Below are 15,778 nucleotides of genomic sequence, written 5' to 3' on the forward strand. Positions count from 1 at the left end.
AATTGGGTGGATACAAAATTAACTCCAAAAAATTATACATCAACTTCAAGGTCATATCAAAAGATCTTTCAAAGTGACCAAGGCATGGTTCAACATATGTAAACCTATACATAGTATCCACCATATAAATAAATCAAGGATAGATATAATTTGGCTTCCACTTCTCATCAGATGCAGAGAGGAACTTTGATTTCTTGTTCTAATTTCCCAATTCAAATATCTAATATTCTATGCCTCAGTTCATTTGTTAAGTTCCCTGTTACTAAATTAATCTACAAGATGAGACAGAGAAGAGGAGACTGTGGAACCCTGCTAATAATGACAAAATCTGGCATTTCTGGATAGCCCAGAGACAAGTATAAAAACAAATGACTCTCTCAGCAGGGTCCCATCTTCCCCTGATCTTGGGAACCCCAGATCACCTAAGGAGCATTAACTAGCCCTCAGGGCCTTTCCTGATGAGAAACCTGTGCAGGAAGCACTTGGGGATTCCTGAAGATACCTACCCTATGCTAATAAGATGTCTTGTGTCTTGGCTTTCAACCAATGACTTTTAATTTTACCTGGAGATTCTCCCCAACACATTGGATAAGTAAGTATTGCTTTTCCCTTTGATGAGAGGGCTGTTTTGTTACATGTGGACTCAGTACCATTGGCACCACTAGTCAGGGTGAATCAAACATATTCACTCTCAAAACCCCTCATGCTGCTCAAGGTTTCTAATGTCTCTGATTCATGAAAATAAAGGCTCTCTCTCTCTCTCTCTCTCTCTCTCTCTCTCTCTCTCTCTCCCTCTCTCCCTCTCTCCCTCTCCCTCTGCATCTCCCTCTCCTTCTCCCTCTCCCTCTGCCTCTCCCTCTGCATCTCCCTCTCCTTCTCCCTTTCCCTTTCCCTCTCCCTCTCTCCCTCCACTCCTCCTCCAGAATCATTTAGTCTGGGAAAGAATTAGAACTGGTAATAGTATTCACAAGTATTCATTGGAATAGAAATTTGTATATTGATGCAAAAATTATTCATTTTGATACATTGCTACAGAATTGAAATTTAAGATTATTCTGCACACACACACACTATATATATATATTTCTACTCTAATATGAGGTATTGTGCCCATACCACTCAAATAGAACACAATATTTACCTCTCATACCTTGAATGTGCTATTGCAGGCTGTTTAGGATAAGTAAGTTAGACAAGTTAATTGCCAATTGATCGAATCATGGTCATGTCAATTACTAGTCTATTTATATCAGAAAATATATATCCTAGATGTAACAGATAGGTATGATCCTATAGACAGACAAGATGAAATACGTGGATAAGGTCTTCAAATACCTCAGAGTCTTACAGAATATGACATTTAAAGATAATTTTATTGTTTTAAGGATTCTTTGACAATAAGACAGGTAAATTCCTGGCAACACCCAGCCTACCTCAAAGAAGATGATGAACATCCAAGAGCCACCTTATGGAAATGGCTTCAAATGTGGCAAACAAGCCAACAGGCAGAATGTCCTCATTTCAACCACTGACAGAATTCTGCATAAAAATAGGCAAGCTTGGATGCAGGGAGAGTTGACAGCCAAACTCTGCCAAGACAGGGTAAGCAAGTCCTCAGTAGTTCCTGCCTCACAAATATGTCTGTCAATATATTGGGCCAGAAGGGTGAAAATGATGCTTTAATATTATAGAGAATTTTGGGTGAGTGTTCAGATAGCAAACTGTCTCTGTCATTTTTTTTTTCAATTTGGAAGCTGCTAACCTGCACCTCCTGTTTACTCAGGTAATTAATTTTATTCCTTCTCAAATCTCTGATGAGGTTGAAGACCAAATAGGTTAGTTTCATAATTAAGTTTAGTTGTCTAGGGCTTAAGATGTTTTTAGGTCTAGATAGATGTTTTAAGTTGACAGAGATGAGATATGATAGATATTGATTTACATTCAGAATTTTAGACTCACCAATATAGGAAAATGTTTTCTTCAAGGTTGTCAAACACAAATAACCAAAACACTGTGAATGTAACATTAATGCAATTCCTGATTGTTTTGTAGTTCTTCTTGCTCTATGTAGTTTATTTTGTATATGTATAATGGAATAAATGCACAAGAAAAAGTATTTTTAAAAAAAAAGAATCACCACTAGATGCCTGGAGCTTGTCTGCTGGTCAGGCAGTGATGGCCAAACTGCCTTGGCAGCTGCTGAAGTCTACTCCATCAAGGTGAACTGGGCGCTGACCACCGGGCCTGTGTCTCACCAGGCCTTCAGGCTCACCACGCCTGTGACTCACTGGACCTGCCTTCTGGCTGGTTTTGGGTGTCTGCCAGCATCCTATGCCGAGCTTAGCACGGCAGTTTAACAAAGGGATGTAACACTTTAGGTATCATAGTGGGCTTTTGGGATTTCTGAGTTTGCTCTGCTGTCTGAAATAACAATCTCATTTTAAAAGAGCTAACTATGACACCCAGTGTAAAACTCACTACTTCCTTTCCTGGTGAGTGGTGGTTATGGTTTCTCCTTCATGAACCATAACTTCATCAGCATGGTGTAGCTGGCTAATGGTGCTCTGGCTTCCTTTTGTTGAAATATATTTAATTGCTGCTTCTATCTCATCAGTTGTGGTGATCAAGTTTAAATTGTCTACTTTATTTTGGTTTAACTTTGGCAAGTCATAATCATCTAGATATTTGTTGATTAAATAAATCAAAAGGAGAGAATAAACTTTTAAAGCAATAAACAAAAGTCATATTACACTAGATATAATAAAATAAAAATCATAAGGAAATACTATTAAGAATTATATTACCATAAATTGAGTAATCCATAAAAATTAGTAACTCATGTATATATATATATATACCCTAATGCTGGGTTCTATGGGACATACCTGTAATTCTGGCATGTAAAAGAGCAGGGAAAGAGGATCCAGAGCTCAAAGTCATCATTGATTATTTAATATGTTCAAAGCCAGTTGGATTACATGTGAGACCATGTCAATAGGAAAGAGAGAAAGAAAGGAAGGGATGAATAAGGGAAGAAAGTAGGCAGAAGGAAGGAAAGGAAACAGAAATTATAATTTCGAAGACTTCATTAGAAATAGATAGAAACTAGGATAAAAACAGTGAGTAAGGAGTTTGAATGGGTTAAAAAATAATGTATGTAACACACACACTGAGCTTCTGGCATGCTGTGGCTTCTCCATTAGAAAGCCTAACACACCCATCCTAGCTTTGTTGTATCCGTGTTTTTCTATGTGAAACAACCCAAAGAAGGATTGGTACTAATGATCTCGCTTATAAATGATGTCTGAAAAGGTGAATCTCAGGCGTCAGAGTGAAAAATATGTGCTTTAAAGGGTGGGGTGTTGTGATGTTGACATGTGATGAAAGGGAGCAAACTGTCAGACAAAATATAAGTAAATACTGAGGACCTGAGGTTCATTAGAATGACAATATTTACCACCATCCTGTGTACCTGAATGTTCTTTAGAATATTATAAGTGTTCTTAACACACACACACACACACACACACACACACACACACACACACACACACCTGTTGATCTTCCTGCTCACATGGAGCAGTATCCTGGGACTCAGGAGCCCAGGAACCACACAGATCTGAGAGGAAGCCTCCTGAGCAGAGGCATTGCAGCTCCCAGGAGACAGTATCCCCAACTGAGGGAAGGAGCCTCAGCTCCATTCCACATCTTGGCTTCTTCCTTTTCTCTCTTCATTGTTTTTTGGTTTCTTCCAATAAGAGAGTCACATGAGGCAGCAAATCACATGAAAGAGATTTATTGGGAGGGTGCAGGGTATAGAGGGACAAATCCAAGATTGTCTGCCCCTGTTCCCAGGAGAGGGCAGCAGGGAACTGAGCAAACACAGCCTTTATATAGGATTCTTTGCCACAGAGCTCTCTAGGGCAGAAATTTCTGCGGTGTTGCTTGGTGAGATTTCAAGTCCTGAGCTAGTGGGAGCTCAGGGAACTGAGAGTTTTCCATTTCAGTGATTGGTGGCTTTTTGTTCAGACCTTTCACTTGAATTATCATAATCTGGTCCTTTTGAGGGGCTGTAGATGACCTTTCTGATAGTTACAGAGCTGGAAACACTGTTATGACAGTCAGGTCTTGTGTGTGTGTGTGGGGGGGGGGGGTTGGCTGCTGGAGCTTCTCAAGCAGGCTCCTAGCCACTTTCCTGTCCTGAGAGTTTACAAAGATTCCAAAGTTTACAAAGGGAGTCCACAGAAGGAAAGCCTTTGCCAGCCACAGGAGTTTATGCAAATAGCCAACAGCAACTACCTTAAATATCAAAAGGACCTGTGAACCTGCTTTGGATAATTAGTTCATGGTAAGGCAGATTAAAAAAGAGAAACAACAGATAGAGAGAACATCTACAATTGTGTGATTCAATAAAACTTTGGGGGATTGTCAGCAAAGCTCCATGTGTACACAAAAGGGTCCCCACGCAGTCCCTGGTACATGAAAAATTCTAAACAAAAGGTCATTTTATTATGAATAAAGTGGATGGATGCACAAGTGTTTGTGGACCTGTGTTTTCATTGGTATAAACCTTTGCAGACTCTTATCTTCTGTGGACACATGAACAATTTTCCAGGTGTCTGTGTAACATGGACAACAATGCAATCCCATGCACATGGAGAACGTGTGATTCATAAGTATATTTTCTTCATCTGACAAATTGAGTTTTCTTTCAAACTGCAAAAGACATCATTCCAGCCCCAAAGAAAAGATTGATTCGACAAAAACTGTCGATGCCACCAATAAGGTCGATCCTTCGAAAAATGTCGACCCCCCAAAACCAGTCGACGCTGTAATGTAACACATTGTTCCTCGCCATTGTTGGGCTCGCCTTCATGCCAGAATCTGAAAGAGAGGAAAGAATATGTCTCCTACAATAATGCTTGAGGTTGGAATTTGTGAAAATCAGACATATGTATGTACAAATCAAGCCTTCTCTGTCACCCATATCTGGCCTTTCCCTAGGTACCAGTGCCCACAACACTCAGTGTGATATTAGTTTGGCACTAAGCCATTCTTCCAGCACATACCCCACAGGCTACTATTTCTTCATCCCTATGTCTTTGTACCAGGGCACAATCAACCTATGGTGATTATTTATATGCTGAAAAGTTCTCTCCTTATTTCCATGTACTAATATAGTTTTCTTCTGAATGACAAGAGAACTATATTAGAGACTGGACAGCTAGATGAAATCTGTAGGTAATCTACTTATTTCTGTCATCAAAAGCAAATAATATATAATCCTAGATTCCTCATTTCTTTCTTTGAAAATTGAGAACAATAACCTCACTATATATTTCTCACAACAGGTATGAGGATAGAATATGGAAACATACTAAAATATAAGAGTTTTAATTTATGTTTTTGTTTTGTTTTATTGGGATTTTTTGAGACAGGGGTTTTCAGTGTAGACTTGGCTGTTCTGGTCTTGCTTTGTAGACCATGCTGGCCTTGAATTCTCAATGATTCACCTGTCTCTGCCTCCTCAAGTGCTGGGAACACAGGTCTGTGCCACTGTGCCTGGAGAGAGTCTCTAAATAATTACCTAAATATGAGACACAAAAACATCATAATTGAGGGCTCTGATATACAAGAAATAATCAGATGTGAATATGACATCAACTTTTATTAGAAAGAGAAAAATGAAGACTAGAGAGGTAGATCAGACATTAAGAGTGCTTGATCTTTTCCAGAAAATGTGAGAATTCTGTTCCCAGCACCTGTATTGGCAAGGTCATACAGCTCCATGGGAGCCAATACCCATTTATGAGCTCTGTGGAAACCCAAAGCCATTGCAGATACTCACAATGATACTCATATATACACACAAATAAAAATAAAGTCCTATTTTTAAGGATATAGATGGGAACCTGGCAGGATAATAAAATGCATCTACGTGTAAAGACATTGATTGGGTGCCCTATCTACTTATCATTCTACAGTCTTCAAACTCAATTATCTCATCTCTACTGGGAATATCAATAATGTATGTCTCACATAACTCCTATAATTAGTAAATAGGGAATAAAAGTAACTCCATTACCAGCACTTATGTCAGGAGTGAGCTATTTTAGTTTCATAACCAACAGCAGGAGCATCCTAAATTCACCTCATGCTACAGGACCCAGGACTCCTCTGTGTGACTCTAGACTCACGTGGCACTCTCGTTGTAAGGTGTCCCATCAACCCATCGCCATTGTCTGTGACCTTCATCCTGAAGCCCTATAAAATAAACAGCAGAAGTATCCAGGATCCCGGTGATGAAATCCTAAGAGGGAAAAATGATACATCTTTCAGCCTGGGTTGAATGTTTCTTTTTCTGTTATATAATTTTTATAAGATTTAAAATAATATTATAATGAAACAAAACTATAGGGTTCAATATGATGCACATATGCAAATACATCATAATAAAATTCTAGTTCATCTCTTTAGGCCCTTAAATATTTTTCAAATTTCAAATAGAAGATTTACACCTCCCACCCCCAGGAGTACATATTTTCTCTGTATGATCAGGACAAAAAGTCATTGCTCTTATTTTCATGACACTACAAACAATCTGTAACCATGATCATAATGAATTCTCATCTAAGACTCATTCTTGTCTTTTCTTCACCAACACCATTCTTGAAAGTTGTGCATGAAAAGCTGTGCATGAAAGAATTTTACACATTTAGTCTTTTTCCATTTATAACTTCAGATATTTTGTTTCTGATGGTTGGTTGTGACTCTCCTGATTTGATCCTGTTTCCCCACACCCTTCTCTGCTAGACAGTTGGTACTACAGGAAGCATTAGACTCCTGAAATCACAAACTGGTCTCTCAGGCAGAAACATTCCATCCTTCCTTCCACCCTTGTGTGTTACATTTCTGATGTCACTGTTCCTTTGGGGCTGTTTAAGTCAGAAGTGAGAGCAAGGTGTAGAATATAAAGGCTAATACAAAATTTTCTTCCTATCTGATGGAAAGCCTTCTGCCACAGCACCAACACCCATGACAAAAAAAAATCCTTCTTAGTAAAAAGAGGCAGGCAGTAGGCTGGACTCAGGCCACACTCTCTCCCAGGATGCACCTGCTCTTCCTTGCTGTGGATCACCAGCAGATGAGCACCCATGCTGGAGCACTTTGCCTCACTCTCGTTCCAAGATGCCAATGAGTCAGTTGAAGTAAAATAGCAGTTGGAACCAAATAGCTTCCAATTCATTGGGCAACAGCTCCAGACTCTGTCTTCGGGGGAAAGAAGGAAATATAAGTGCAATGTAATAAAATCATTTTAAAAATTGCTTGAACTAATTAAGGAATTGAATAAAGTCTATATGGAATTACAGGAAGATACACCCAAACAGATGAAGAAATTGAATAATGTAAAGAAATACAGGAAAATTCAATCAAACAGGAGAAAGAAAAGAATAAAACTATTCAAGACCTAAAGAGGTAGTTAGAAGCAACAAAGAAAACATAAGCTGAGGCAATCTTAGAGTTCAAAAACATAAGGAAGATAACAGGAACCACAGACACAAGCAACACCAACCAAATATAAAAGATGAAAGAGGGAAACTCAAGAGTGGAGTTAACTACAATCCAAGTTATCGATACATAATGTTAAAACTAAAAAGTTTCTGACACTAAATATCCAAGAAATCTGGAAGAATATAAAAAGGTGGAACCTAAGAATAGTAGGAATAGAAAAAGGAGAAGACTCCAGCCTCCAAGATCCAGAAAACATTTTTAACAAAATCATAGAAGAAAACTTTCCCAACATAAGGAAAGAAATGCCCATAAACATAAAAGAAGCCTACAGAACTTAAAACAGATTAGACCAGAACAGAAAATCCTCCCACAACATAATAATCAAAACATTAAATGTATAGAACAAACAAATAAAAGCTGCAAGAGAAAAAGGCCAAGTCACACATAAAGGCAAATCCATAAGTATTATACCTGACTTCTCAACAGAGACTATGAAAGCTAGAAGGGCCTGGATAGATATCATGCAAACACTAAGAGACCACAGATGCCAACATGGAAACCATACCCAACAAAACTTTCAATCACCATAGATGGAGAAAACAATATATTCCATGATAAAACCAAGTTTAATCAGTACCTAGTCACAAATCAAGCCCTACAGAAGGTACTGAAGGAAAACTCCAACTCAAGGATGCTACCTACACCCCGAAAAATGCAGGAAATAAATGACTGCACATCCACAAATCCAAAAGAAAGAAAAAACACACATACTCTACCACCACCAACATTAAAACCAAAGGAACTAATAACCACTGGTCTTTAATATCTCTCAACATCAATGGTCTTAATTCCCCAGTAAAAAGACACATGAAGACAGAATAGACGTGAAAACAAGACCTATCATTCTGCTGCATACAAGAAACACACCTTAGCAGTAAAGATAGACATTACCCCAGAGTAAAGGGTTGGAAAACTGTATTCCAAGCAAATGGACCCAAGAAACAAACTGGGATAGCCATTCTAGCATCCAGTAAAATGACTTTCAAACAAAATTAATCAAAGGAGATGGAGAAAAACACTTCATCCTCATCAAAGGAATAATATGCCAAGATGGTATCTCAATCCTGAGCATCTACCATATTTTGGACCATATGATGAACTTTTCCCACCTAAATTTGGGGGGAAATTAGGGTATGCATTTGACAAAAATCCAACACTGATTCATATTAAAAGTCCTGGAGAGAGCAGAGAAAGAAGGAGAATGCCTAAACATGATAAAGGCAATATACAACAAGTCTATGGCCAACATCAAACTAAACAGAGAGAAACTCAAGTCAATTTCAGTGAAATCAGGGACAAGATAATGCTGTCCATTCTCTCTTTATCTCTTCCATATAGTCCTTTAATTCCTAGTGGGAGAAATAAGGCAATTAAAGGAGATCTAAGGGATACAAATTGGAAAAGAAGCAGTCAAACTATCATTGTTTGCATATGATATGATAGTATACATAAATAACTCCCAAAAAAAATCTATCAAGGAACTCCTATAGCTGATAAGCACCTTCAGCAAAGTGTTTGGATACAAAATCACCTAAAAATAATCAGTATCTATCCTGTATACAGGTGACCAACAGGCTGAGTAAGAAGTTATGGAAACTACACTCTTCACAATAGCCACAAACAATATAAAGCATTTTGGTATAAGTATGATGAAGAAAGTGAAAGGGATGTATGAAAAAACTTTAAATCTCTGAAGAAAGAATTTGAAGAAGATTTCAGAAGATGGAAAGATCTCTCATGCTTGTGGATTGGGAGAATCAATATAGTCAAAATGGCCATCTTACCAAAAGAAATCTATAGTTTCTATGCAATCCCTATCAAAATACCTACACAATTCTTTACCAACCTTGAAAGATCAAGTCTTAACTTCATATGGAAAAACAAAACAAAACAACAACAAAAAACTAGAATAGCTAAAATAATCCTGTAGAATAAAAGATCTTCTGGATGAGTCTCATATCTTAAGCTGTACCATAGAGCAACAGTAATAAAAATAACATAGTACTAGCATAGAATGAGCTGGTTGGTTAATGGAATCAAATTGAAACCCCAGAAATCAACCAACACACTTTTAAATGCTTGGTTTTTGACAAAGAAGCTAAATCCATACATTAGAAAAATGACAGCATCTTAAACAAATGGTGCTGGCCTAACTGGATGTCTACATTTAGAAAAATGGAAATAGATACAATTCTATCACCCTGCACAAAACTGAAGTCCAAGTGGATTAAAGACCTCAGCATAAAACCAGACACATTAAATCTGTTAGAAGAAGAAGTGTAGAAGAGCATTGAGCTCATTGTGCAGGAGGCAACTTCCTGAACAGAACACCAACAGCTCAGATTTTAAAATGAACAATCAATAAATGGGGCATTATGAAACTGGAAATCTTCTGTAAGGCAAATAACACTGCCAACAGGACAAAAGAACAGCCTAGAAACTGGGAGAAGATCTTCATCAATCCTACATCTGAAAAAGGGCTAATATCCAAAATATATAAAGAATTCAAGAAATTAAACACCATCAAACCAAATAACCCAATTATAACTGGAGTGTAGAACTAAACAGAGGCTTCTTAACTTCTGAGAAACACTTAAAGAAATGTTCAACATCCCTAGTTATCAGGGAAATCCAACTCAAAATTCTGAGCTTCCATCTTACACGTATCCAAATGGCTAAGACCAAAAACTCAAGTGACAGCACATGCTGGCCAGGATTTGGAGATAAGGGAAAACTCCTCCATTGCTGATACATGTGCAAACTTGAACAACCACTTTAGAAATCAATCATTCACTTTCTCAGGAAATTGGGAATAATTATACCTCAAGACCCAGTCTACTCCAGGGAATATACCTGAAAGATGTTCCAACATACAACAAGGACATTTGCTCATCTATGTTCATGAGACCTTTATTTGTAGTATCTAGAATCTGGAAACAACCTAGATGTCCCTCAACTGAAGAATAGATAAAGAAATGGTGGTACATTTACACAATTGGAATACTACACCACTATTAAAAATAAGGAAGTCTGTCATTTTGTTCTGTTTACAATGTCCTTCACATTGCTGAGGCTTTTCAGTTTCATAAGGTCCAATTTATTGATGGTTAATCTTATACCCATATGATGCTCCACCATATAACAAGGATATTTGCTCAACAATGTTCATAGCAGCCTTATTTGTAAGTCAGAATCTGGAAACAACCTAGATGTCCCTCAACGGAAGAATGGATAAAGAAACGGTGGTACATCTACACAATGGAATACTATTCAGCTATTAAAAACAAGGAAATCTTGAAATGTGTAGGCAAATTGATGGAACTGGAAAAGATCATCCTGAGTGAGGTAACCCAGACCCAGAAAGATACACATGGTATATACTCACTCATAATCGGACATTAACTACATAATACAGGATAACTACACTACAAAACAGAGTCAGAAACATCAACCAAGGACCATGTATGATGTGGACCTAGACCTACAGCTTGGATGTAGTTGCACAGTCTCCTTGTGGATCCCACATGTGGAGAGTAGGGACTAATTCAGGCACACACTCTGGCCACTGAACTTAGATCACTTCCCCCTGGCAAGATGGCCATGCCAGGCCACAGAGGAAGAGGCTACGGATAATACAGATGATACTTGATAGGCTGAGGTCAGATAATCGGGGTAGAAGGTTCCCCTGTCTGAGTACTAGGGGAAGGAAGGAGAGGGGATGAGGGACGGAGGAGGATCGGGAGGGAGTGAGGGAGGGGGCTGCAATCAGGATGTGAAGAATTTAAACTGCAGAACAAGCAGGTAACTTATATTGCTAATCCCACCATATGGGGCTAGCTCTGAGACTGGCTGAAACGTGGAAGTCGAGGCATAGAAAATGATTCGTGTTGACTAAAGAACCCCTATGAATTACTATTACATGCCATTCTTCCTATGGCATGAATGAAGATTTACATAAGTCTTCTTTTCCTGCTCATATAAAGAGCGGAAATCCAGCCTTAATTGTTCCATGCATCACGCACACCTTTTATACACTTATACTCTTAGGACTGTAGAATGCTTGTGAGAAATTATATGCTTTCAGAACAAAAGGATCAGACACTGACATTGGGTCAGACCTCACAGGATGCATTCCTCGCAGCATACCAGATATTGACATCCTGCCTGGAGAAAGTGGTTGAAAAGAAAGAAGGGGAATATATAAATGTACAGGGAAGATAGAAGAAAAATTAGAGTAGTGAATCTACTTCTCAACTTAATGCCTCAATTTTCACTCACAAGATATTTTTAATCCACTGATATAGAATTTTGTGTATAGATGCAAAATAAATTATATATACAGTGGTATAGAATTCAAATGAAAGATTATTCTTCACTATATATATATTTATTTATTTCTACTCTAATATGAATTATGGTACCCATATAACTCAATTATAATACAAGGTTTATTTCCAATGCTTTGAAAGTGCTATCAAGCTGTTTAGGAGAAGTAAGTTATACCAATTAAATATTAGTAGATTAAATCATGATCAGGTCAATTGCTAGTCTACTTTTATCACAAAAATATATATCTTAGGCACAGCAGATAGATATGACTCTATAGAAAGACAAGTTCTTCAAAAACCCCAGAGATATGCAGAATATGGCACTTTAAAAGGGTTTTATTACTTTAAAGATTCATTGACAATGACACAGGTTAACTCTTGGCAACACCCAACTTACCTCAAAGAAGATGATGAGCATCAAAGAACCTCCTTATGGAGAGGGCTTCAAATGTGGCAAACTCTCCACTTGGTGAAAGGTCCTAATTTCTACCACAGACAGAATTCTGCCTTTTAAAAAAGGGCAAACTTGGATGCAGGCAGAGTCAACAGCCAAACTCTGCCAAGACAGGGTAAGCAAGTCCCCAATAGTTCCTGCCTCACAAATATGTCTGTCAGATATATTGGGCCAGAAGGATGAAGAAGATGCTCCAACATTATAGAGAATTTTGGGTGACTATTCAGGTAGAAAACTGTCTCTGTCATCTTCTCATTTGGAAAGCTACTAACCTGCACTCCTGACATTCTGAGATAATCAGGTTTACTCCTTCTCAAGTCTCTGAGAGAGTTGAAGTCCAGGTAACTTAGTCCAGGGGTTAAGATGTTTTTAGGTCTAGATAGGTGTTCTAAGTTGATAATGACAAGCTGTGATGGAGATTGATTTACATTCAGAAATTTAGATGCAGCAAGATAGGAAAGCTGTCTTATTCAAGTCTGTTAAATACAAATAGTCAAAACACTAAGAATGCAACATTTATATAAGTCCTGATTGTGTCACAGCTTTTCTTGCTATAGGTAATCTATTGTATATATGTGTAATAATATAAGTGTATATGTACAAAAATAATTTAAAAATAAGGACATTTTTAAATTTGCAAGCAAATGGATGGAAGCAGAAAAGATCATACTCAGTGAGGAAACAGATTCATAAGTACACACATGGTTTATACTAACTCGTAAGTTAGTAGTAGGCACATAATACAGGATAATGACACTACAACACCGAGACGGATGCACCAACCAAGGACCATATATGATGTGGACCTAGACCCTCTGCTCAGATATAGTAGATAGGCAACACCGTCTCTTTGTGGGTACCACAATATGGAGCATAAGGTCTACCTCTAACTTGGACTATGGCTCCCCAAATTTGATCACTGCCCCCTGGCAGGGTGGCCTGGCCTGGCCACAGAGGAAGAAGGTGTAAGTATTACAGATGAGACTTGATAGGCTGATGTCAAATATTAGGAGAGGAAGTCTCCCCTTTCAGAGGATGAGAGGAGGAAGGGAGAGGGGATTAGGGAAGGAGGATGGGATCCAGAGGTGGTGAGGAAGGGGCCTACAATCGGGATGTGAATAATTCAAACTGCAGAACAAGCCGTTAACTTATATTGCTAATCCCACCACATGGGAATAGCTCTGAGACTGGCAGAGACATGAATGTGTTGTGGTTAATTTACCAAAAGGGCCTAATAATGTTTAGTATTAGGCCTATAATTATTATTACGGCAGAAGTTTCTAACCCTCTAGAAATCAATCAAGACACAGACACCTGTTATATTTTGAAATAGCCTTAGTTACCTGGGGCATGGGAGGTAGTAATCCCCTAAACTACTTCTCAGAGTGAGGCAGGTATGGAATACTTGCCCCAATCCTATACCATCTGCTTCTAATAATTTCCATCAAATTACATCCAATCCATAATTCAAATACTTGCTAATTATCATCCTCTGGACCAAATCTCCATCTACACTGGCCATGTGCTTCTCCTCCACCTAACCCATGATGGCACCACCTTCTTCTCTTCTCCTCTCCTCGGGTCTCTTCCTCCCAAGATTCCCTCTGTCCCTCCAAGCCCTGGGACACAGCCACGCCTAACCCATTTGCCCTCGCCAGGTGTGATGGCCTTTTATTGGTCAAACAGGTTAGGCTTTTAGGCCTAACAGAGACAGCAAGATGTAATTAGCATCAAAATAAATCAGACCAACCTCCAACATGAATGTCTATGCATAGACAATGCTTCTTGTTGGCTACAGAATCCTTGTGAATTATTATTAGATGCCATTCTTTGTATGGCATAAATGAAGATTTGTAGATGTCTTTCTTCTGCTCATACAAAGAGCAGAGAATCAGCCTGAACTGTTCTGTGCATCACACATACCTCATACATTTATAATTTTAGTTCTATATAATGCTTGTGAGAAATTATATGATTTCAGAATAAAAGAATCAGACACTGAAGCTGGATCAGACCTGACAGGATTAATTCCTCTCAGCATGCTGGACACTGACATCCTAAATCCTTCATGTTCCAGCACCAACTGCTTCAGTTGCTGCTCCTCATCAGAATAGGACAGCTTCGCAGAAAGCTTCCAATTCCAGTGGGTCCAGCATTTCAGACTGTCCTACAGAGGACTCTAATTACACCTGGAATTTCTCAACATGTAGAAACTAGACCACAAATGCTATTCCTAGCTTATTTAACAATTTTCCCCCAACTTTATTTGGGCCCCTACAAAGGCATTATTCATCCCAAATCAGCCAGAAGAAATCTTAAGAGAATGATGCCCCATTTCCCTTTAGGGGGATTGAGTAGGTTTTAGGTTGCTTTCTTGGGTGATAGGTGTTTATTTCCATTGGGAATTGGTTGTAAGTTATTGTTAGTCTTATTTAGAGAGAAAACAAGGTTAGATTCAGAGATGTCTCTCTTTTCCTTTCTCTTTCCTTCTTAGGTTTGGAGAGTGGGGTTGAAAAGAAAGAAAGGGCTACATGGAAATATATAGGGACGACAGGACAAAAAGTAGATTAGTGAATCTGCCCCTTAACTTAATGCCTCAAATGTTACTCACAAGGTTATTTTTAATTCACTGGTATAGAATTTTGTATATTGATGCAAAATAAGTTTAATTTTGAAACATCCAAATAGAATTCAAATTTAAGCTTATTCTGCACACACACACACACATACACACACACACTATATATATATATATATAATATATATATAATATATATATATATATATATATATATATTCTAGTTGAAGTATTGTACCCCTACAATTCAATTATAACTTACTTCCAATAGTCTGAATTATGGTCATATCAATTGCTAGTCTATTTTTATCACAAGAATATACATGGTATGTGTAACAGATAGATACGATTCTATAGACTCAAATGGTATATACTCACTTATAACTGCATACTAGCCCAAGGGGCATGTCCCACAAAAGCCTTCACTTACCAGGAAACTGGGACAGAGGGGAGGACATCCTAATGGGACTCTAGATGAGAGAAGCATGGGAGAATAGCAAAGTAGAAGGATCCAGAGGGTCCTAGAAACCTGCAAGTAGAACATTATGATAGGCAGATTTGGGCCCAGGGGTCCCGCTCAGACTATGGCACCAGCCAAGGACAATACAGGCAGTAAACTTTAAACCCCTACCCAGATCTAGCCAATGGTCAGAACATTCTCCTCAGTTGAGTGGAGAGTGGAATATGACTTTCTCACATACTCTGGTGCCTCACCTTTGACCATGTCCCCTGGAGGGGGAGACCTAGTGGCACTCAGAGGAAGGACAGCAGGTTACCAAGAAGAGACTTGATATCCTATGAGCATATACAGGGGGAGGTAATCCCCTTCAGGAACAGTCATAGGGG

General features: G+C 38.4%; 2 protein-coding genes across 3 annotated transcripts in view; both read right to left on the minus strand.

Annotated features, from left to right (window-relative positions):
• LOC311588403 (C-type lectin domain family 6 member A) overlaps positions 1-15,778 on the minus strand; it is a 152,048-nt gene that overhangs the window by 22,788 nt on the left and 113,482 nt on the right. The window lies entirely within an intron of this gene.
• Positions 3,792-15,778, minus strand: part of LOC311588400 (C-type lectin domain family 6 member A-like) — a 44,609-nt gene continuing 32,622 nt past the window's right edge. For both annotated transcript variants that reach the window (XM_084765980.1, XM_084765979.1), the window contains exons 4-6: positions 7,115-7,269; positions 6,198-6,310; positions 3,792-4,884 (exon numbers count right to left, since the gene is read on the minus strand). In XM_084765980.1, coding sequence (XP_084622106.1) covers positions 4,671-4,884; positions 6,198-6,310; positions 7,115-7,269 — 482 coding nt within the window. In that variant the 3' untranslated portion in view covers positions 3,792-4,670. The remainder of the gene's footprint in view (positions 4,885-6,197; positions 6,311-7,114; positions 7,270-15,778) is intronic.

Source organism: Acomys minous, assembly GCF_964271855.1.
Source record: "Acomys minous genome assembly, chromosome: 17".
Taxonomy (NCBI): Eukaryota; Metazoa; Chordata; class Mammalia; order Rodentia; family Muridae; genus Acomys; species Acomys minous.